This window comes from Pteronotus mesoamericanus, unplaced genomic scaffold (genome assembly GCF_021234165.1).
Source record: "Pteronotus mesoamericanus isolate MK-2021 breed Mesoamerican mustached bat unplaced genomic scaffold, CSHL_Meso_final contig_1193, whole genome shotgun sequence".
In the NCBI taxonomy this organism is placed as follows: Eukaryota; Metazoa; Chordata; class Mammalia; order Chiroptera; family Mormoopidae; genus Pteronotus; species Pteronotus mesoamericanus.
In genome coordinates this window covers 2,795,539-2,817,792 of record NW_026555039.1, presented here as the reverse complement: position 1 = coordinate 2,817,792, position 22,254 = coordinate 2,795,539, and the positions used below count along the sequence as shown (strand labels likewise).

At 65.9% G+C, this 22,254-nt stretch overlaps 1 protein-coding gene and 1 long non-coding RNA gene across 3 annotated transcripts; one reads left to right on the top strand and one right to left on the bottom strand.

Annotated features, from left to right (window-relative positions):
• The first annotated feature begins 434 nt into the window (after window positions 1–434).
• On the top strand, window positions 435–2,224 carry LOC129079167 (uncharacterized). Its single transcript, XR_008530052.1, has 3 exons — window positions 435–576; window positions 1,601–1,884; window positions 2,176–2,224. It is a non-coding gene; the product is annotated as an uncharacterized LOC129079167 (long non-coding RNA).
• A 267-nt stretch (window positions 2,225–2,491) lies between these two features.
• Window positions 2,492–19,499, bottom strand: NADK (NAD kinase). 2 transcript variants are annotated; one of them, XM_054584114.1, is made up of 12 exons: window positions 19,331–19,499; window positions 11,594–11,809; window positions 11,071–11,154; window positions 7,490–7,619; window positions 7,096–7,204; window positions 6,921–7,006; window positions 6,409–6,511; window positions 5,858–6,012; window positions 5,595–5,694; window positions 5,354–5,511; window positions 4,682–4,764; window positions 2,492–4,245 (listed from the first exon to the last, which is right to left on the bottom strand). In XM_054584114.1, exons 2-12 carry the CDS (start codon window positions 11,767–11,769, stop codon window positions 4,086–4,088), a joined length of 1,344 nt encoding a protein of 447 aa, XP_054440089.1. In that variant the 5' UTR covers window positions 11,770–11,809; window positions 19,331–19,499; the 3' UTR covers window positions 2,492–4,085. The 2 variants fall into 2 exon arrangements, with proteins under 2 accessions (XP_054440089.1, XP_054440097.1); XM_054584122.1 differs by lacking the exon at window positions 19,331–19,499 and adding an exon at window positions 18,553–18,643.
• Between the last annotated feature and the right edge of the window lie 2,755 nt (window positions 19,500–22,254).

Below are 22,254 nucleotides of genomic sequence, written 5' to 3'. Positions count from 1 at the left end.
CTTGTTTTATTCAGCGTTTTCCGCGTCCACCGGCCACCCACCCTGAGAGAAACGACCCAGAAAGGGCGTATCACGGAATCTGCTCCCGACGAGCAACCGGAAGCTATTGGGCTGGGGCGTCTTCCAGGAGCCCGCGAGGCCTCCCCGAGGCCTCGTTGGCGCCATCACCCCGGAAAGCGCGCCAGGGGCCCGCCCTCCAGCGGGAAGACGTCCCCGCCCCGAGCGCGCGTAACAAGGAGGCTCCGCTGAGGGATCCTGGGGGCCCCGCCACCCACCGGCCGGAGGGGCCGCGGAACGACAGCCAGTGCGGGATCTCCGTGCGCACCGGAGGCGCTGGGCCTCCGTCTGCGGGAATCGATGGCGGCTCGGCCGCTCGCAGTTGCGCACGAGGAGCCCACCCCGGCCCTCGGGCTCTCCGCGCCCGGCCAGCCGGGCTGGGAGGCGGGCCATCGGCCTCCGCGGAGGGCCGTGGGGGGCGTGGCCCGCGAGGAACTCGTCATGCCGTTGGCGCGGCGTCTGTCTGACCGGGGTCGCCCGGGCCCCACGTCGGGGCCATGAGGGCGCGCAGCATTTAAGGTGCGGACGTCGGGAACAAACGGAGCCGCGCGCCGGCCGAGGCTTGCCTGGGGCGGGGCTCGCGGGGTGGGAGCGCCTATCGCGGACGCCGAGAAGGCCCGGAGCAGATCCCACGACCCGAGCGGAGCTTCGGGAGGCCCCTTCCGCGGGAGGGAGGGCGGCGGGGCCCGGCGCGCAGCGCCTCACTGTGGGGCGGCCACAGCCCCTCCGCCCCTCTCTGCGCGAGCCTGGGGGCGGGGCCTGCTGCGGGCGGAAGTGCTGCTCCGGACAGGAAGTGACGTATAGGAAGCTGTCGCTAGCTCCTTTCCGCCCCCGGGAATCTGCTCCTCAGTTTCCTGGGCTTCCCGCCCACGCCGGGGAGCTCAGCGGGCACGGCGACCGTACGGCGTCGCATTGTCGCGGCGCGCCCCGTGCCGCCGCGGCCCGGCCGGTAGGCAGCGGCACCTGCCTCTAGGCCCGAGGCGCTGCTTCCAAGGGACAGCAAATCCGGCCAAACAAAGCCTACGGTCATGGCCCGTTATCCGTGGTTTCACTTGCCACGGTTTCACTTATCCGAGGTCGTCCAGGCCAGGAAATATTAAGAGGGAAATACTAGAAGTAAACAATGCACGTTTTAAGTTGCAGGGCGTTCTGAGTACCTAGTCGTCCGCTCTCAGATCAACAGCCCCGGTGTCGCAGGGACTGTGTTCTCCCTCATTTCAGGTCCTAACGGCCCCAGAGTGCAAGACCGGTGAGGTGGCAACTGGGACACGCCGCAGAGGCGGTCCGGTGCTTCTCTTAGCGACAAGGCGAGTGTGCGCAGGAGAAGGGCTGGCGCGGGGCTTTCCCGGGCTTGCCAGGGGGCTGGGCTGGCCGAGAGGCAGGGAGGGTTGTGGGCCTGAAAAGGAACAGCCTCCCAAGGAGGCAGCGAAAGTGAAATAGGTATTTACAAATATACTACCTCACAGTCCTCATCGGGGCTTGTCCTCGGTGTGTGGGAGCCCCTGGGTACCCCCCTCTTTGATAGGCTCCCCATGCCTGGCAGGTCTCGGCCCAGAGGACAACAGCCTTTGTGGGGAAGAGCAACCCTGTGGGCCAGACGCCTGCCCACCCCTTAGCCAGCCCCCCGGATCAAGAGGCTGCCGCCTGCCGGATCTGGCCCCTGCTCTCAAAGTGGGCATTCTGCCATGGGAGGGGACAGGGCTGAGCCTGAAGCCCCCGACGCTGGGCCTCTGGGCCCCCGAAGCCCTGGGCGCGAGCAGGCGCTCTCGCACCTGCTGAACCTGCTTCGGTCAGCAGGCCACACGGGGTGTCCTGCACACTGACCAGGTACCTGCCTCCACCGGCGGGATTCGGCCAAGTCCTTTGCCAGCAGACCTCTCCCACCCACCCAGGGGGGCTGGGGAAGGAGCGGGCAGGGGAGCAGGTGCCCCAGGGCCTGTCCCGGGGCCCCAGTCCCAAAGCCTGGAGCTGGCTGAGGGTGGACGGGGCCCGGGGTCCAGAGGACTCAGCCCTTCCCCGAGGGGTGCTCGGACTCGCTTCAGAGCCAGTCCCTGCCCAGGGTGGCTGTGAAGGCGGCCCAACAGGGTCGTACATTTACTTGAAACCTTTTTTGTTCAGCTTTGTTAGCATTTGTATACTTAAGGAGTGGCCCAGAGACGCCTCAGCGCCTCAGCGTTGGACACCCGCTGGGCCCTGCGGCCCCTGCTCCTCCCTGCAGGACACCCAGCTGCAAGCCCCCTGGGAAGGACGCCTGCCTGGCCCTGGGCCCGCCGGCACCAGGACTCGCTGCCGGGGCAGGGCGCCACCTCGCGCGTGTGCCGAGGGCGCGTGATGTGTGCCCCTGGGCTCCGGAGGGCCCAGCCCACCTCCCCGTCGCTGGATTGTTTACAAAGAACCAAATAAAGGTGTCACTCAACCCAACTCGTAAAACAAGTCTGTTTATTGAAAGGATCTGAAAATAGTAATAAGGCTTTCAACAACATTCAATAAATTTTAAGAATATTAACAGTATGAAACATTAAGAATTTACTTGGAAAAAACCCGAAGCTCTCTCGCGCACCCGAGCACCGTGCTGCTCCAGGCCTGGGCTAGCACTTGCTTTTCTGTCCCCACAAGTGACCCGATTTCAAAGGCCACACCTCTGCCCCTGAAGCCGGGGCTTCGGTTTGGCCCCCTTGGCCCGCAGGCAGCCGGCTGGCCGGGGGCATGCAGGTGGCAGCGAGAGCTCAGCCCTGTGTCTCGCGCAGGGCCGAGGGCCAGGCCCCGCCGAGGCGCTTGACAGGGACGAGAGCAGGGGAAAGAGCACTTCGTCAGCACACATGGACGCAGACCCAGCGCTCCGGCCTCGGGCAGCTCCTCAGAGACCCAGCCGAGGGCGACCACGCACGTGGCCCCCGGGCCTTCCCTCGAGCACGGGGTCGGGGTGCGTGTCCCTCCACGCGGGCACAGCCTGCCCGCCGCCGCCCAGGCTTGCGGCCCAGGGAGGGTGCTCAGCCAATCCCCCAGCAGGACACGCCACTCAGCCATCAGCGGCTGGAACAGGCCGGAGCCAGGGCCACGTGCAAGCTGGGCCTGGGCGCCAACCCTGGACGCCACACCAGCTCTGGGTCCCCAGCGACGGCCGGAGTGACTGGCTGTCCTCACACCCCAGGAGCCATGACACGCCACCACCCCCTCCACCCTAACTGGTTCACCCCAACCTGCTGTGACAGCTGCAAAGCGACATGGCTTCCTAACCGACACCCCCGTGGCGGCCATGCCGCACTGAACAGATGGTCCCACACGTGGCACACAGAACACACACACACAGAACACAGCTCCGTCTGAAATCATTGTCCACGCGTGCAGGATACAACATGGACAGTACTTCAGAGCATCGGAGAGAACGTGGACGGCGCACACAGGATTGAACATGCCTTCCAGCCTGTGGGGGGCTGTGTGCGGGCTGACCTCTCATCCGGCCACCACCAGGCTCACAGGCCACGGGTATGACGCTCTGCGGCACCTGCCACCCCAAAGCAGGGGCTGGAAGTCAGGGCCTGGGGACCAGGTGGGAGGGAGGGGCCCGCCTGCCTGCAGTCACTTCCCGGGGGCTCTCCACCGCCGTCCCCAAGTGGGGACTGAGGGAAGGCGGGTGGCTGGAGGGAGGTGTTGGCTGCCTGACGTTCATTTCAACACCAAAGGATGGACCCACCCACTGTCTGTTACGCTGGACCCCTCTCGGCACAACAGACGGATGCACAGACATTTCCTGAAAAGGGCTGAGAAGTGCCCGGGCAGCTCGGGGTCCCTGGCGGCAGCTCCGACAGACACGCGGGCGTGCGGCGTGGCTTCCGGAGCTCCGTCTGTTGCTTTCTTGGCTTATTCAGAAATGCAAAAAAAGGTCAGATTTAAAATATTAAAAACAGCTGATCTGGTCGACAAAGGCAGATTCCGGGGTCCTTCTCTGGCTACAGAAGAAGTGGCGTGACAGCTGATGCCCACATGGGTGCGTGACCGTGGACAACGCATGTGCAGCAGGCGCGCGACTAGCCCTCCGCCTCCGCCTCCGCCTCCTCGTCGGCGAAGTGCGCCTGCCGCTTGCGCACGTTCCAGTGCAGACACTGGGCCAGGCTCTCAAACCAGTCGCTCACAGGGTCCCGGACGCAGATGGAGGGGAGCGGGTAGCACGAGGTAGTGATGCTGATGCTGGGGACACAACGCGGCACCCTGAGCCGTGGCCCCAGCCCACGTGCCCGCCCAGCGCCTTCCCGAGGGGGCCGCCCGCACCAGCGAGGCGCCAGCCGCCGCGGGCCTGGCCCCCCAGCCTGGCCGGGCGCCCGGGGTGCTGCTGTGGGTCCCGGGACAGGGTCACTTGGCTCACCCAGCCCTGGAGGAGGCCCCAAGGGGACGGCGCAGGCAGGTGCGGCCAGTGCAGAGCTGGACCCGCTGCCGCCGCCACCAGCAGAAGACAGGGCGGCGCCCCGACGGGCGCGGGGTGCTGGACACGACGGTGCAAGACAAGGGCCCCCCAGGCCCCTGGCGACACATTGGGCCCACGGGGCCCACACGTCACCCGCAGCAGGGGATGAGGGCGGCAGGCCGGCACACGCCCCGTCCCCACTCCGGCCCGCAGCCCACCCACCTGTCTCCGTGGCGGATCTCCTGCCTCTTTCGTCCGTCCAGGGACACCCAGGCCGTGTTCCTTGCCTCTGGCGACAGCATGATCTGAAGAGGCCGAGGAGGAGGGTGTGGGCCGCCGTGTGCGGCCGATCGCCGCGGGCCCCTGCCCAAGGGGCGGCCCAGCCAGGGGGCCCTGCAGGGCTGCCCACAGGACCCACTGCAGGCCAGGGCCACCTCTGGACTGGGCGGGCGTTGCCTGTGCCTCTCTGACAACCACCCTGGGGGACAGAGGACCGACGGCCACCCAGGCCCCCAGAGTTTCCTACACCCGCCCGCCCACGGCTGCAGCCGCAGGGCCAGGCGCCCGGCTCCCGGGCACTGAGAGCTCGACGCAGACGCAGCCCTTGACCGCCGGGGCCACTTGCCCTGTTCCCAACCGACGTGGACGGCCCTGCTCTGTGCGAACAGAGCGCGAGTCCGGCCGAGCTCCCAGCACGGCCCCTCGGCACCACAACCCGCGGCGCAGGAGCCCAGAGGACAGAGGCGGATGGAGGGAGGCCCTTCTGCACTCGGCAAGGGGGTCCCGCGCCTGCGGGCGGCCCGGGGACAAGGCCACCTCGGGCCAGAGCCACAGTCAGCGCCGGGGCCCCGGGCAGGGAGTCGGACTGGAAGAGGCGGAGAGCACGGCTCTGACCTTGAGCTCGACCCCTGCGGGCACCACGATGGGCCGGAAGGACAGCGAGTGGGGGCAGATGGGCGTGATCATGATGGCCGGCACGTTGGGGTGGATCATGGAGGCGCCGGCCGCGGCCGCGTACGCCGTGCTGCCCGTCGGGGTGGAGACGATCACACCTGGGGGACAGGCTGCAGCGTCACCCTCCTCGCAGCGCCCGCGAGGCTCCCGGGCGCCCAGGGCGGACCCGACGCCCACCTACCGTCGCCCTGCACGGTGGTGATGAGGTGCCCGTCCAGGTAGACGTCCACGTTGGACAGGTAGGAGGAGGGGCCTCTGTCGATCACCACCTCATTCAAGACCTAGGGGGCGGGGAGGCCACACCCTGAGGGCGGCAGCCCGGAAGGTCCTGGGGGCGGGCAGTGCTTCCCTGGGGTCCGACCGGAGCACGCCCCATCCTGCAACGCGGAGGCCATCACCGCGGAGGGCCGGGCGGGGGACCTGCGGGGGGACGTGTCCACGCACCTGGTACTGCATGACCTGCTTCCCGACCTCCGGGTCCCGGTCCGCAGCCAGCACGCCGCCATCACTGACCCCGTTGGCGGTGGAGATCTTCTTCCCTCTGAGCTCCTTCACGACCTTGACCTTCAGCCGGCTCCGGAGAACAACAGCTGCGTTCCCTGGGGGCACAGGCTGGTCACTAAGGGCTCCCCTGCCCCACCCCCCACCGCCACCTCGGGGACCAGCCTTTCTTCTCCCAAAGCAAGAGCAACACCCTTGTGTTCTATGACAGTTAATTCCCTGCTACTCAACACCTGTGACCTGCTTGAGCTTCTCAGTGTTAAGAAAAACGTTTGGACCAATCAAAACTTGGAAATCTCCAAACCTTGAAAAACTCAAACGTTGCTCCGCACGTCATTAAAAAAACCCAAAACCTTGGGTGGGGGTGAGGGGTTGGGGGACCGCGTGGAGGGACCGAGCAAAAGCCGCCACCAGCACCACCACCACCACCAAACCAAGGGAGACAGCACGGCCGGGTCCGGAGCGGCTCGCGGACCCCAGACGCTCCGACTCACCCTGGATCACCTGCGCAACTTGGGCCTGAAAGTTCTCGAAGGTGAAGGGGGTCAGAAAGCCCAGGGAGCCCAGGTGGAAGGCCATGACCGGAGGCACGCTGCCCTGCAAGCCGACAGCGCGGGGCTCAGCGGCCGGTCCTCCCACAGGCCGCCCGGCCACAGGCGCCCCCGGGCCAGGGCCTGGCGGGGGAGGGGCCGGGCGGCTGTGACGTGACGCTGAGGTCAGCAAGGCCAGGAGTGGCAGGGAGGCCAGCCCTGCCCACCCCCAGGCCCTCTCCGGTGCCCCCACGCCTGACCTCGCCCCCTCGCAGGGGCCCTGCCGGGCTCGGGACAGCCCCCCGTGCCCCTGTGCAGAGTCCCGCCCTCTGGCCCGCCCCCCCAGTCCCCGGCGCCCCAGCGGGGCCGCAGGTGCTGCTGCCACCCCAGCTCAGAGCACCCGACGAGCATGTCCCGCGCCAGGCCGCCCGCCAACCCGTGTCCGGTCCACACGCTGCGCGCAGCCGGAGCCCCACCTGGAAGAGCGAGGAGGCGTAGAGCAGGGTCCCATCGCCCCCCAGGCAGACGATGAAATCGATCTGGTTGGAAATGTCATCATAGTCTAGAAGGCAGAGCGAGAGAGGCCGTCAGGCCGCCCTGACGGGCCCAGAGCGCCGGGCGCTCCCGAGGGCTCAGGACCCAGGCGCTCGCCTTCTCGGAAGGTGCAGAACTTCTTCTTCACTGGCCCAAAGTCGTCGTCAGCCACGATGGCGGGGTCTTCTAGAACCTTCTTCTCCACATACACAACCATGCTCTTCTCCTGGAGACAGACGGGTGCATCAGCCCCACCGCGGGGCCCGGCCCAGCGGCTCCAGCACAACCGGGAGGAGAGCTCGGGTCCTGGGTCTGGGCTGCCGCTGCCGGCGGCCCTCCCGGCACAGGGGCCCCCGACCTCGCCAGCTCTGCGCCACACACCTGGAGACCGGGCAGCAGGCTGGCCCGGGGCCTCCCTGTGACGCCCCAACACCCACGGCAGGGTCCTGCTGGCGCGAAGTGGGGAGGGGTTGAGGGGGTTGGGGGTTCCACCCACCGCCCGCCCGCACACCTCCAGCAGGTACACGCAGAGCTCCTTGAAGGGCTGCAGCAGGCTGGCGTCCCGGATCTTCTTGATGACGAGGACACTCTTTGGGGACTTGTTCCACGTCAACCGCTGGCTGGCAGGGTCCTGGATGTGCCTTCGAGGGGAGAGGAGCGTTCCCACCAGGACCGACACAGCCCGCGCATCCGTAGCGGCGCCGGCCCAGTCCAGAGAGGCCGGTGTCCCTCCCTCCAGCTGCAGGTCCCACCTGGAAGGGCCTTCTCACTCAGAGGCCATGCCTGCTGCCTGACGCGCCCACCACTCACCTCCACGGCCCTGACCTCGCACACGCTTGCTCGTCCCTAGCAACACCCCGGACAGGCCGTGGAGCCAGCGCCCCTCGCTCAGGGAACCCCCCCAGCACACAACAGGGACGCCAGGCTTCCCGCTGACCCCAAACCACCGACTGTGGACTCCGCCCCGGAGACCACTGCAGACCCTCAGGCCGGGCCGGCTGCTGGCTTGCAGGTGGGGGCGCAGGCCACGTGCACACGGCTGTGACAGCCGGACTTTGGCAGCTAAAGGCACCCTGTTCAAAAGCCAGCAGGAGGGCCTGGGGGCCGGAAGCCTCTGGGACTGTCATGGGGGGCACAGGCCACGGCCCGTCTGTGCCGACCACAGAGCACACGCACCGAGGGGCCTGACGTCAACCAGGGCCCTGGACGACGGTGGCGTGTCCGGCGGGGCACCCCGCTGCAGGGACACTGACAGCGGGGGCCGCTGTGCGTGTGTGGGGGCCGACGGGGAGTCTCCGCCTGCTCCTCCGTTCTGCTGTGGCCCTGGGAGTGCGCTAACAATCTTTTTAAAAAGCAAGTGGGGGTCCTGCCTGAGAAGGACAGGCCCCAAGTCCCGGAGTTGTGGTCCCGGGCACTGCGGGGACCGGCGTGGGGAGGCCACGTGCCCTGTGGCCTGCGGGCCTCTGCCGAGAGGTTAGGGCGCCAACCCCCAACCCCAGAGCCCCTGCTGTGGCTCCCATTGCTGTCCTTGTCAGGGGATGTCCCCGGCCGGCCCGGAAGCACTGGGGCCCGTGCGGGGGGCGAGGTCCAGGCCGGCCCCTGCGGTCAGCACGCCCGGCCCCCGCGGCCAGCATGCCCGGCGCACGCCCGGCCTCCCTGTCCCCGGACGATCCCGATAGACACACGAGCTGAAACCGGCCTCGTGGGGCGGCAGCCTCCCAAGCATTTGATGGCCGCACTGCTGGCGTCCAAACCACAGCACAGGCCGCGGAGAGAGTGGCAGGTGACAGCCCCGCCTGGGTGCTTCCGCCGCGGCGGCCACTCAGGGCCCCGAGGGGCGCCTGGCGGAGGCCCAGGGCGCGCGCGGCTCGCGAGCAGGGGCCGCCTGCCTGGGCCTTGCCTGTGACCGGCGTCCGGGTCCCACTTTGCTAACGGCAGGCGCATCACACACACGCCCCCCGGCTCTCACGACCGTGCGTTTGCACTACACCCTGACGGCTGGTCCCCAAGGCTGGGAGCGCGGCTCCGCCTGAAGGGACAAGGGACGTGCTGCCGGCCGCCCCAGGCGACTGCGTCAGGAGAGCTCCCTCCACCGGACAGTCAACCCAGCGCCGCCGTCACCCTTGGGTCGCAGGGTCGCCGGGTCGCCCTGCCTGATGGCCGCTGCGCACACCAGGTCGTCGGGCGGGCCCGCGGAAGGGGGCTGCGCTGGCCGCCGGGACCTGAGCTGGGCTGGGGGACCGGCGGGGCCCACGGGGCAGCTCGCAGGCTGGGCCGGCTGGGCGGGTGGCCCTCCCTGCACAGCGTCCCCCTGCTTGGCCTCAGGCCATGGAGGGGGCCGGGCAGCGCCCAGCCCACTGCCCCGGCCAGGGGGAGGCTGACCGGCAGGCTGAGGCAGAAAACAAAGCTCTTCCCAGCTGACCCCAGGCAGACTCGGCCTCCCCGGCCGGGACCTGGGCACCGATGGCCACTCCACCTCCCGGCGGGTCACCTGCAAAGGCAGACGCAGACCCTTCCGTGGCGCGCGGGCCGTGGGAGCCGACGGGGGGGTGGGGCCCGGCGGCCAGCTGTCCCCACTGAGCCCGCCCTCAGCGACAGCGAGGAGGCGCCATGTCTGGGTGCACCTTCACGTCTCAGGAGGGGGAGCGCCCGCGTCGGGCCTCTCTGCGGCGCCGCACGTTTGAACACCAGGGAATGTCCGGTCCCCGCCCGCCCGCCTGGCTACGGTGCTGCGGGGGGAGCCCCACAGGGCCTGGCAGGCCAGTGATGGCCGCTCCCCCCAATGCCCACCTGCATGCAGCCCTGGGGACGCTTCCGGGGCACCCACCCACCAACGCCGCCTGGTCGCGGGAGCAGCTCAGATGCAGGCCTGGGCCCCCACCTGAGGCTCATGAGGCCAAAACAGGCAAGGTGGCCGCAGGCTCAGCTGGGGGTGGCTGCTCGCGCAGGCTGGGCGCTGACAGGCCCCCGGGCGCCTCCCAAGATGGGACAGCCGCCTGGAGCTTGGCCCGGCCAGGAACTGCAGGGAGGGGCCCCGAGGCAGCAGGCGAGAAGCCACGGCAGCGCCAGTCTCGGTGCAGGGCGAGGGCAAGGTGGGCGCTGGCCGCCCGGCAGGACAGTGGGGCTTTGGCTGTGGGGGCACCGGTTACCCCAGTGTCCGCTGTGGGGGCGCTAGAGGGACAGGATGCGGCCAAGGTGACTGGACAGCAGCTGGACAGATGGAGGCAGGACCACCAGAGCTGCCCAGGCCGGGTGCTGGGCCCTCGGCCTCCGCAGGAGGCAGGCAGGGCACTCCCAGCTCGCCCTGCAGTTTTGGGGGCGGCCTGCAGGTGGCAGCACAGGCAGCCGTCAGGCCACGCACTGGTTGCGGTCGGGGAGCAAAGACCTTGGCTGGGTTAGCAGCAGCAGCTCGAGAGCGGGCAGACCGTTCCCTGTGGCCAGGGCTCCCCTGGAAGTTGGGGACCCTCTTTGAGGAGCTCGCCACAGGTGCCAGGCATGGCTACCAGAGCTGAGACAGAGTTCTGATTTTTTTTAACCTAAAGTACCAGTTTCTGAAAAAAGCATGTTAGCCTTTTTCCATTAGTGTTTTCCTATAAGACCCAGCACAGCCAGGTCACCGGGCAGCACGTGGAGACAGAGCGGCTTCCCTGAGGGCCGCCGAACACCAGGGAGGAGCTGGACGATGGGTACCGCTGGGCGGCCTGGCTCTCACGGTGTCCTGCTGGGCACCAGCAGCCAGCAGGTGCGGAGGTGCCCCAGGCCCCGCCCACCGCGCGGCGTGAGAGCAGCAGCTGCGTGGCGGAGTCTGTCTCAAGCAAGTAAACTCAGCTGTTAGAACAGGCCAATGTCTTGTATTTTAAGAATAATTAAAGAGGAAACATTCTGACCCACCAAATGTGTGAGCATGAAATATGTTGTTTTTCTTCCTATATTTTCTACAAAAAAAACAAAACAAAAAACCCCCACGACGACAAAAAGGTGCCTGCCCACCCCACCCATGTCCGCGAGGCTTCTCACTCCAAGCACCAGGACCTTCCACAGCACAGGCCCCGCAAGACATTCCCAGACAGGGAGCCGGCCCCGCACACTCACATGATGGTCTGGGGGTTCTGCAGCACACAGGCCTTTGGTCCGAACGTGGTCACTGGGCACGGCCCGTGCAGCGAGCGGGTCCTCCTGGCAGGAGAGAGCACACAGTAGGTGACAGGGCCACGCAGCGGCGGCGCCCGCTCTCAGAGCGGGCCGGTCGGGACACCCCTGCCACCGCCCGGAGCGGTCCCGGGGTGGCTCGCCCACGCCTGCGCGGCTGGCCTGCGGGAGTCGGGGAGAGGGCCCTCGCCCAGCCCCCCCGCACGGGTCCTCGGCCACCACCTGCCCCAGCCAGAGGCGGAGCCGCGGCCACGCGCCTCCAGGCCCACCGTGCGCAGGCACCGCCGAGGACGGAGTCAGGGCCGGGGGGTGCTGGGAAGATGAGCCCTCCTCCCGCAGCCTCGGGCAGGAACCCCCAGAGCCCGGTCCACGGGCACCAGCTCAGAGCCCACGGCAGCCCTGCCGCAGCCTTCACGGGCCCAGCACACCATCCCGGCAGGCGGGCAGGTGGAGGAGGCCTCCGTACCTGAACTCCTTTGTGCTTGCGGGGGCAGGCGCGGCGGACAGGCTGCGGGACTTGGCCCTGCCACGGACAGCGTGGCCCGGCCCCCTGTCCTCGTCTCCGTGGCAGGCGGCACAGCGGTAGGGCGCATCTGCGTTCAGCCCCTTCCTCACGCTGACCTTCTCGGGCTCCATCTCCATCCTCAATGAATGGGGGCTCGGGTCAGGAAAACGCTGATCCCTGGGTTCAACGAAATGCAGCAAGTGAGCGAGCGCAAGCCACACACCCCGCGCGGACGCCCCTGCCCCAGCGGGGAGGACCGCAGTCTGCTGTACCAAACTGCCTGTTTCCACCCAGAGGTGTTTAAGAATTCGAGAGCCTATCTGTGGTTTTCAGTGACTCTAGGGGACCTGAAACCAGAGTAAACCCACCACAACGGGGTGGCGGCATCTGTCACGGCGTGGCAGTTAACTGAGAGCGTCCGGGCGCGGTTTTAAAAGCCTCTCTGCCCAGAAGCGCTGGACAACCGGGACCGCTGGGCTCCGCGCCCGCGCTCTCCGCCCCGGCCTCCACCCAGAGTGACCCTCAGAACCTCGAAGGAAACTCCGCTCCCCAAAATGAGCGAGCACACGTGGCACGATCGTCTATGCAGAATATATGAGGAATCTCCAAAGAAGTGACAATATCTAAGAGATGAGTTTATTAATGAGGATGCAGGAGACGGATTCAATACACGAAAATCAACAGTATTTCTGTGTACCAGGCATGAACAACAAGAAACTGAAATTTAAAAACTGGCCACCGTGGTCAGCAGCATTAAAAGGTAAAACGTGCACCGATGCAATGAGCTGAAGACGTGCGAGACCTGCTTCCAGGTGTCGGGGCACACGGGGGACCAGGTGCCACAGTCAACAACAACATTGCGTCCTACCTGAGGCTCCTGAGACCAAAGGAGACAGAACTAGACTTAGGGGGAGAGTTCTGCAACATGTACAAATTATCGAAAAGCCTGGTATAGTTGAAACGGATACAATGTTATACATCAACTGTAACTCAATAAAAAAAAGGCACAAAATCGCACTGAAAACACCATCAGATCAGGACAGAGGTCAGAGGAAAGGAGGGGAGGGGCACGGAGCCCGTGTTCCCGGGCTGGGGGCTGGGGCCCGGGGCCCCGCGGCCCCGCAGAGCTCAGCTCCCCTCACGCCCACTTAGAGGGTCTCCCCAAACCCAACACGCACAGCCTTGGCAGGCTCTCCAGCAAGAAACGCCCGCAACTGTGAAGCTCCCCTGGAATGGAAGGGACCCCGAACGGCCAGGCGGCCGAGCGAACGGCGCCTGAGGGCCTCGCCTGCTGAGGCTGCAGAGAGCAGACAGTGTGGCGCTGACCCTCAGACGGGCAGACAGGCCAGGGGACAGGGGGACACCCTCCCAGAGCCAGCCCGTGGACGCTCCGCAGCGGGCGAGGCGCTGGCAGGGACACAGCCGTCCCTTCTCCTCGGCTGGTCAGGGGGGCTTGGCGCTGTGAAAGGGTGAAGCTGACCCCTCACACCACAGGCAAACGTGACCACGGGTCACACTACAGAACTTGCAGGGGAAAGCGCAGGAGGAAGTCTTAGAGGCCCTGGGTTCGGCGAAGTTTTTTTTCTTTTTCATTTATTATTTTTAAAGATGTTATTTATTTACTGAGAGATGGAAAGGGAGGGAGAAAGAGGGGAAGGGAAACACGGATTGGTTGCTTCTTGGACCAAACCCGCAACCAAGCATGTGCCCCAAGCAGGAATCAAACAGGTGACCCTTGGCTCCATGGGATGGCGCCCAACCACCTCGGCCGCACGGGTCGGGGGGCAAAGGTTCTTTTGAAAACGGCACAGGGAGCACGAACTGCAAGAGAAGCCGAAGTCTGTCACAACGAGCGTCTTCCACCTTCAGAAGGCGCTGCTGGCGGAGCGCAGACACCAGCTGCAGGCCGGCGGGAGTGCTTGCACACACAGGGGCAAAGGGCCCTCCCTCGGAGTAGATGAAGAACTCTCGGAAGTCGGAAAACAAACAGCCCAGTTAAAAAATGGGCACTAGATCCCAACTTTAGGCAACTTCCCCGAAAAAGACACATGGACACAAACGCATAAGATGCCCGACATCAGCAGGTACGAGGAAAACGCAATTAAAACCACAGTCAGATACCACCTGACATGCAACCACAACGGCCACAATGTAACAGAAGCGACCAGTGCGGAGCACCGGCGAGGTCATGGAGGGGCCACGCGGCATGGCGGGGGGGGGGGGCGGGAGTAGGGCAGTTGCTTAAAATGTTATGCACACGCCTGTTGTGTGCGGCAGCCGCCCTGCTCCCCCACCGCCCCCTCCCACTCACCCAGTCGCAGGCACCCACACGACACCCGGGGACGCCGCAAGCCCGAAACAGCCCCCCACTCGGGTCTCTGCTCAAAGGGCGCCTCCGCCAGCCCTATCCCCCGCCGCTGCCGCCCCGAGGCCGGCCTCCTGGGGGGCGCCCCCCCCCCCGCCACCGCGCTGAAGCGACCGGCTCTGCTGTGCTCGGGTTCTTGGCTCCTGAAAGGCCCTCGCTGAATCCCACGAGTCTTACTGGCCAAGGGGAGATGGCAGCCTCGCGTTCGAGGCTGCAGCTCTGGGGGCAGGCTGGTCTGGACAGAGAAGCCGTGTGGCTGGCATCTAGGGACACTCACAGTTGCGGACGGCGCACCCCCCCCCGCAGCCCGAGGGGGGGCCAGGGCGCAAGAACGGGACGCAGGCGACCCCGTGGGACCCGGCAGCAGAGGCCCCCCTGCCCTGCCGGCAAGTCCGCTGGGCTCCCCTGGCCAGCGGGCCGACCCCAGGGCAGCCCGGCACAGACGGGCCCGCAGCCCTGCTCACGGCCACAGCGGACAGACGTCGGCACCCCACGCAGCAGGGAGGCCCAGCAGAGGGGCCGAGGCACGAGCCGGCCAGGGTCCTGGGAGGGGAAGACCCTGCAGACGCTGCTACTCGGCCTACAGAAACAGTCCCCGGCGGAGCCCCGGAGCCCCCTCTGAAACTCGGGCCCCGCACACTGGGAGCTCCGTCAGGGCACCGCCCACCCCCGGGCGGAGGGCCCGCCCCGCTGGAGTTCAGAGGAGCTCGGGACAGAACCCTGACAAGACAGCCACGGAGACAGCCCCGCGTGGGGCCCCGAGCTGCAGTCACGCCTGCGGCCCAGGCCTGAGCCAGACGGTGAGCGGTAACCCTAGAAGACGTGGGACTCTCACTCCCGCAGCCGCAGAAGCAACCACCCGGTCAGGTGGCTACAGCCCTGATAAGGACAGCGAGTGGATTACACCCACGACGCTGAAGTTTCCAAAAGGGTTATCATAATTTCATAATCATCAGGTTTTTATATGTTCCGTCTGATGTTACGGGTAGCGTATTCAAAGAAGTCAGTCAATCGAGGTAGTTCTCATTTAAACGGCTGAGGGGAGCTAGGTCTGCACAGTGCTACAAGCTCACTTTCCAAGTGTGCTTATCAGTGAGGAAGTCCCGCAGCCCTGGCCGGCGTGGCTCAGAGGGAACTGGTTCCATTCCAGGCAGGGCACAGGCCGGGTTGCGGGCCAGGTCCCAGTGGGGTGCGCGCAAGAGGCAGCGGATGGATGTCTCTCCCTCTCTGCCTCTGTTCCCCTCTAATAAACAAATAAATATTAAAAAAATAAAAACACTACTTTTAAAAAAAGATAGTGTTGAACAAAGCAGCGCCAAGGCCCTCTGCCTGCACAAAGGCCGCCCGCCCCCCCCCCCAGCATGCAGTGCGGCCGCGCCCCCAGCCACACGTGGACGCCGCCCGGAGCGCTCGCGACTGCCGCGGTGCCGGGCCAGAGCCGGGAGCCAGGGCGCCGCGACCGCAGCGCAGCACGCACGCGACGCTGCCTCAGCTTCTACTTGCAGTGTAAGCATGACGCGTATCACACGAGTCTTAGTCACGTTTTGTGCTATCCAAAGTAGCCTTAATTCCCACACAATATATGATTAAAAGGGATTAATCAACCACCACCGGGGTTTGTTCTGGGAATGCAGGGCTGGCTCAGTCACCACAGTGCAAGGTATCAACAGGGTAGGAAGAGAAAAACCCATCGATTACATCACTTGATGCACAAAAATATACCCATTTATGATAAAAGTCCATAGCAATTAGGAACAGAAAGGAACGTCCTGAACTTGATAAAGAACATCAACAAAAAAACCCTACGTTAACAGCCTACTTAATGGTGGAAAAGTGAACGTTCTCCACGTGATTGGGGGCCAGGCCGGATGTGCCCCACCCAGCAACACTGAAGTCCTAGTCAGGGCTACAGGCAAAGCCGAGGGAAGCTGGAATGAAACGTGTAGCTTTTACCGTCCTTAAAATAATGAGCTGTAAATGTAACAAACCACGCGGAGGGCCTGCAAGCCCGAACTCATCAAACAGGGATGAGGGAACCCAGAGGTGACCGGGCCAGGACAGAGGAGGGAGGCCGGCTGCTGGGCGGGAGGGCCGGGCGTCCGGGGCGTCTCTTCCCCCGCACGGCCTGTGGCTTAGCTCGGCGTCCGTAAGGCCCAGACGAGACTGTCTGGCAGACCCACGGCCGCGGAGCGAGCGGGGCAGAGCCGCCCAGCTGTGCCCAGACGGCCCCTGCCCAGGGCGCTCGGGTGATCCACGGGGCAGGGCGCTCTCTCCCCAGCTGGCCCCAGAGCCATGAGGCGTCCATGGCAAAGGAAGCGCGCCCCCCGCAAAGTCCACATGCCTCACGAAAATCAACTCAAAATGGATCAAAATCAATTATACTTAGTGTAAATCATAAAGTACAAAACTTCTGTGAGGAAACACAGGAGAAATTTTTGGGACTCAGGGCCAAAGAGAATTGTTTATATATGATATAAAAAGCAGAGTCCATAAAAGGAAAAAGATATATATAAACTAGGCTTCGCTCAGATTAGAAACCTGCTCCGTCGAGGGCCCTTTTGCGAAGACTGAAAACCAAGCTGCAGACGGGGAGACAACACCCGGACATGCAACAGTCGACGAAGGGCTGGCATCGCGAACACGAGGAAGCCGCCCAACGCAGCGGCGGAAAACCGCCCAGCCCGTCACATGACGGGCAGAGGGGGGCAGGCTGAGAGGACGGCCGTGGGGCACACGGGCCGCACAAAAGGCGCCGGCCACGAGGACGTGCACACAGACACCGCGAGGAGACGTCGCCAGACACCTCCCAGAGCCACCAAGGCAACCGAGAGCCAGCGGCGGCAGAGATCCGACCTGCACGCGGGGCGGGAACATGAGAGGCACAGTTGCCTGAAAGGTCGTCCGGCAGCTTCTCATAAACACGGGACGCACAGCCCAGCAACTGCGCCCGGCGCCCACCCTGGCACCGGATGCCCGTGCACCCAGGAAGCCGTGGAAGAGCGCTCCCAGCAGCCGCAGCGAAGGTGGGCCGGCGGGGGAACGGCTGGGCAAACCGTGTGCGCCCCCAGCACGGAGGGGCCACCCGCCGGGACCCGCGACGGCCCTCAGCGGCCGCCCGCTGCAGGACAGGGTGACCGAGGCGCCCGAGCAGCAGCCCCGGGCAGGGAGCGGGGCCTGGATGAGCTCCACAGGGCAGCACCCGGGCTGCCTGCTGTGACACGCAGCCCCACACAGGGGCAGCCAGCTTCCCGGTGTCCCTAGCGTCGCATGGGGGGCCATGCCTGGCAGCCGGGCAGGCCCGGGGTCTGAGCCCAGCTTCTGGGGCGTCCACAGTGCTGTCGGTCAGTCCGCGGGAGGCCGGGACCCGGCCGCGACCCGGGCGCACCCGCGGGGCGGGGCTTTGTTTCACAACCCAGGTTCAGTCCCCAGGGAGGTCAGGGCCAGGCCCTGCCTGGGGGCGGACACGAGGCGCCCGACGGTGTTTGCCTCCTTGTCGCCCTCTCTTCCCCTCTCTGACCAAAACTAAAAAGAGCAATTAAAAAAAAAAAAAAAACTGGGTAAAACCAATCCAAACGACAAAAAGCAAGCATATTTAAAAACCGCCTATTACACATGACCTAGAGACCGTTCACATTTACTTGCAAAGACTAATTAGTTAACCACAGAGGAAACTAATTTATGAAATAATCAGATTAAATATGAAAATCGGCTTCTAAAATGCATCTCCACAACGTATTTTTTGACTGCAGTGAGTCAGGATTCACATTTAATTCACGTCCGTTTCGCATGTACATTTCTGAAAAGAAGTTCCTGCTCTGCCCAAGTTCATTCCCCGCCCTGAGCTTTAACAAACAGCCTCTGCGGGGGCAGTTGAGTCAGAGGCGGTTGGGGCCCATAACCGGATCCTCAGAAGCAGGCGAAGCAACAGGAAGTAAATGCACAAAAAATCTAGGAACGCCACACACACACAGGCCCCGGGATCGCGGCCACCCGAACCTCCGGGTCACTCCGTGCGCACGCACCGCCCGGCCTCCGTGGCTCTGGGCCTGCGAGTTGAGTCGGGCCCCTCGAGAGCGACGTGCCAACGCCGTACCCCACCCCAGGCCTGGAGCACCCGGCTTCCAGCTTCCACCACGAAACTGTTGAAACCGAGTGGAAAAGGAGAGTTCGTTTGGCGACATAAGTGGGAAACTCTTCGACCTCGCTAGCGAGCACTGAGATGGAAAAAAGTCCCTGGTAACTTGCCTCCTCTCCTCCCCCCACCCAATAAACAACGAAGAGCAAAGCCCGGGCTGGCGAGGTCGCTGGGGGCTGGGCGCCCCGCGGAGGGACCGCCCCAGAGGCGCAGACGAGGGCCAGGCGCCCCGGGGCAGAGCATAGGGAAAGGCGGCAGCACCCGCCGCACGCAGGCCCAGGAAGCCCCGCGGGTCCCTCTAACTGCTGGGACGCTTGGGCTGCGGAGAAGCTGCTATGTCAGGTCATAAAGGCAAAGGCCATCAACTCCCACAAAACACCTCCCCCCTCCCCCGCCCCCCGGTCTGGAGGCGACACCTACTTTTTTTCAAAAGCATCGCTGCAAGAAGTCAACGCTTTCCGGTCTTGCCATCAGGGGCACCGGTCCCCTCCCACCCAGCCGCCACCTCCACGGCCAAAGAATGCTGCTCGGCCGGCTAGGGGGCCCTTGTCACAGAGCGTGAGTTGCACGCAGTTTCGTGCTGGCAGCACAAGCCAATCTCCAGTTGGAAGAGGAAAGCCCAGAGCCACCTCAGGGCCCGCCTCCAGGGCAGCCAGGTGCGCACTGGCTCCGCCCGCGGTGACGGGAGCAAAGGTGACAACAGGGCAAGGGGTGAGCGCCGCGCCGGGGACAGAGGGCAGCGCGGCCCGGGTGGGGGCGGGAAGCGGGGACAGGAGCACCCGCAGGGCCTCGTCCCGCGCGCCCGGACGGCAGCTCGCTCATGCCGCCCGAGGGTGCGGCCGGGGCGACTCCCGGGCCACGCGCGAGGCTGCGTGTCAGACGGAGCGGCCCGCGCCGGGGCGACGGGAGCGGGTTACTCCGCACCAGACGGCCGGCGGGGCCTCGGGGGATGAACGCCGAGCTCGGAGGCCCCGACGGAGAGCGGCGCGCCCAGCAAGCTCGGCGAGGCCGCCAGGCAGCGCCGGGGGCCGGGCCCCGGGCCGGCTGGGAGTCGTCGCCTCAGGCCGGGCCCACGTCCGGCGGACGCCGCGTTCCCGGGACGGGGGAAGCGGCCAGCGCCTCCCGGCGTCCACACCCCCCGGGCCCCGACCCCACTACCGCAGGCGGCGAGCCGGGCCCAGGAGCGCCGCGCACTCACCGTTCGCTGCCGCGGGCACCTGCGGGGCCGCCCGCTCGCCGGGCCCAGCCCGCGGACTCCTCCACCCCGCCGCCGCTCGTCGCCGCTAGCCGCCCCCCGGCGCCGCGGCCGCCCCCCGCCCCATGGCCGCCCGGCCCGCGGCGCCGGCCCTCCGAGGAGCCCGGCCGCCGCGCCGCCAGTGCGCACGCGCGTGCCGCCCCGCGCACGCGCCCCGCCAGCCGCGCGCGCCCCGCCCACACTGCGCACGTGGTGCGGCGGCCGCGGACGCCGGCCCGGCGCGGGGGGGAGCTGACTCCAGCGTCAGCGGCCGGGCTCTGGCTGCGCCGGAGGGCGGTGCCGGGCGTCACTAGCCAGAGCGCATCAGGAGCACCCGTGCCCGCCCACCCGCCCGCGCCCCCTGCCCCTGAACCTGGTCCGCCCCCCTCCCCACCGCGAAGCCCCGGTCGGCTGACGCCCCGAGAGCGGTGACACAAGGACTCCGTGACGACTCTGCTCAGAAGAAACCTGTTTCGGGAACCAAAACTCGGTGTGGGCACCTGCGACAGACCCGCGCCCTGGGCTGTCGGCGCAGGTGGCGGGACCGGACCTCGCCCACCTCGAGCCTCCTGGCCGCTCCTTGCGCGCACACCGCCCAGCCTCCGTGGCTCTGCGATTTGAGTGGGGCCCCTCTAGAACGACCTGCCAACGCCGTACCCCACCCCAGGCCTGGAGCACCCGGAGAGGGGGACGGGGCCCAAATCCGAGCGTGCGCCTTGCTGCACCTGGTGGAGCTCGGTGCTTGTCCCAAGGCGTCCCGCGCTGAGGGTTTCCCACTAGGGCACCGCGGAGTCGGGTCCCAGCAGTGTGCCGGGCGCACACCGAAGCAACTGCTGCGGGACGCCGCACTGCGGGGTCCTTCCTAACCTGCCTGGCTCTCCCAGTCCCGGCCATTGCTCCTTCTTGACACTGGAGGCTCCCGGACAGGGAGCATCCCGCCCCGCTGCAGCCACTTGGTCCCCAGCGTCCCCCACCCCCATACCGGCTCTCGTCCGTCTTCTCTGGTTGGGACTCCTGGCCCACTGTCCGCTGCCCTGGAATACTGCTGGTCACAGAAAAGGACATGTTCCGCTGCTGGCCTGGGACCACTGGGCAGTGGGGGCACCAGGAGTGGGTGAAAAGGGGGTCGAGCATGATGGGAATTTTGAGGGGATTTCTCAAGCTCTGTAACTTCCCTATCTGGTTTTCTAAAACCACCTTCTTCCCCAAAGTGACCACCAGCCACACCCAAAGGACATGCCTCTTGACTTGCATTTTTGGGTACATCCCCATTAACATACCAGCGGCTGACCTAGCACTTGCTGCCACCTGGCGTGGGCCTGGCCTTGCAGGAAGCCCCCAGAGCGGGACAGTCTGCAGAGAAGGCACCAAGACTGGGGTTTGGGCAGTGCCGCCGGCCAAGGATGCTGGGGGGCCCTTGCTGTGTAGCCTCTCCGATGGGGACTGGGGCAGGTTCCTGTCTGGAACTGAGGCGACCCTCTGTGCACCCTGCACCTGAGGCGGCTGGCAAGGGCACTTCCTCCTGTCCGACATGAGGAAACTGCGGGGACCAGCGTCCCCGTAGGCCCCAGGGCCACCCCGGGGATTCAGAGGCCTGGAGCTGCCACGCACGCAGTCCCAAAGGGCTGACCAGCAATAGCGCATGACAAGGCCCCAGGGGGCGGCTGCCTCAGGGCGTCCGAAGGTTCCGGAAGGAGGTGTCCTGGGGCCGAGTGCAAGGGCCGCGTCAGGCTGTGGTGGGGAGAGGGAAGGGCTGGCAGCCGTGCCCGGGCTGGGCTGGGGGGCAGGGAGGGACACCAGGGGGCCAGCTTGGGCGGGGCGTGGGCGGGGGCCCTGCCTCCCGGGGCCCGAGGGTCCTCTCTGACCTTCCCAGGTGACCGCGCGTGGCCATCTATCTACCTACCTTATCATAATTTGCTGTTGGTTTCTTTGCATTTTCTCTTAAACATGGCTCCGTATGGGTTAAACCGCATACCCCCAAAACTGGGCCCACCACCTCCTAAGGGCTGGACGTCGGGGGACAGCAGGGTGCCCGTGACACGGTGTCACAGAACCACAGGGGGCCTTGTCCAGACTCCCCAGGAGGGGCCGTGCGCTGGGGTGGGGGTTGCCCTCCTTGGCTCAAGCTGGCTCTGGGAGACTGGTGGGAGATGCGTCTTTTTCTAAGGACACGGTTCCTGTTCAGACGGAGGGAGGGTGTGGTCAGAGGAGCCTGTCCCGGGGTGCTGTGCTGGGAGACCTCGGGGCGCACCGGAGGACGGGCCGTCAGCTGGGACACAGGACAGCCACCCGGGACGGGACAGTCAGGGGGGCGAGTGGGGGACAGGGCTGCAGGGGCCAGGCCGCCAGCGGGGCCCGTCTCTCCTTCCATGGACCTTCCGTGAAGAGGACAGAAGGCCCGGCAGGCGACGGCGGCTGGGCCCCTGGCCAGACCCGACTGTGCAGGGACAGCGGCCGCCCATCACCCCGCCGGCGAATAGGCGAATGAGCAGCCACACCCGAGTCCCTCATGTCAAACTGCTTTATTACATCTTAAATAACAGTACAGTTTAATACAGGGTCTATCTTGCATCCAGCTTCCTTGCAGTACAGTGACTGAAAATTAAATACAAAAGGGCAGGGCAGAGCGCTCTACAGAGGATGGGCGGAGAGGGCCCGGCTGCGGCGGCGCCCACACGGGAGGCGGCGGGCGGGCGGGACGGGCCGGTGCTTCTGCCCACAGGCTGCTGCAGACAAGGCAGCAGGAAACCGGGGAGGCCTCCGGTGCCCACGGCTGGTTCCGCAAGACGGGCCGCAAGGAGCGGTTGGAGGAGGGCCAGCGCCTCCGCCCCCTGCCCCGCCCCCCAGACTGCAACAGCGGTCATTTGGAACAGGACTTGTTTTTAGAA

Bases quoted from the DNA above. Each gene is read 5' to 3' on its own strand.
- NADK (XM_054584114.1), bottom strand. From the start codon at position 11,769: ATGGAGATGGAGCCCGAGAAGGTCAGCGTGAGGAAGGGGCTGAACGCA. The intron at 5,695-5,857 runs GTGCGTGGACAC...CCCGCCCCCTAG, and splicing joins AGCAGGTCATGCAGTACCAG to GTCTTGAATGAGGTGGTGAT. The intron at 5,512-5,594 runs GTAGGTGGGCGT...CCTGTCCCCCAG, and splicing joins CACCACCGTGCAGGGCGACG to GTGTGATCGTCTCCACCCCG.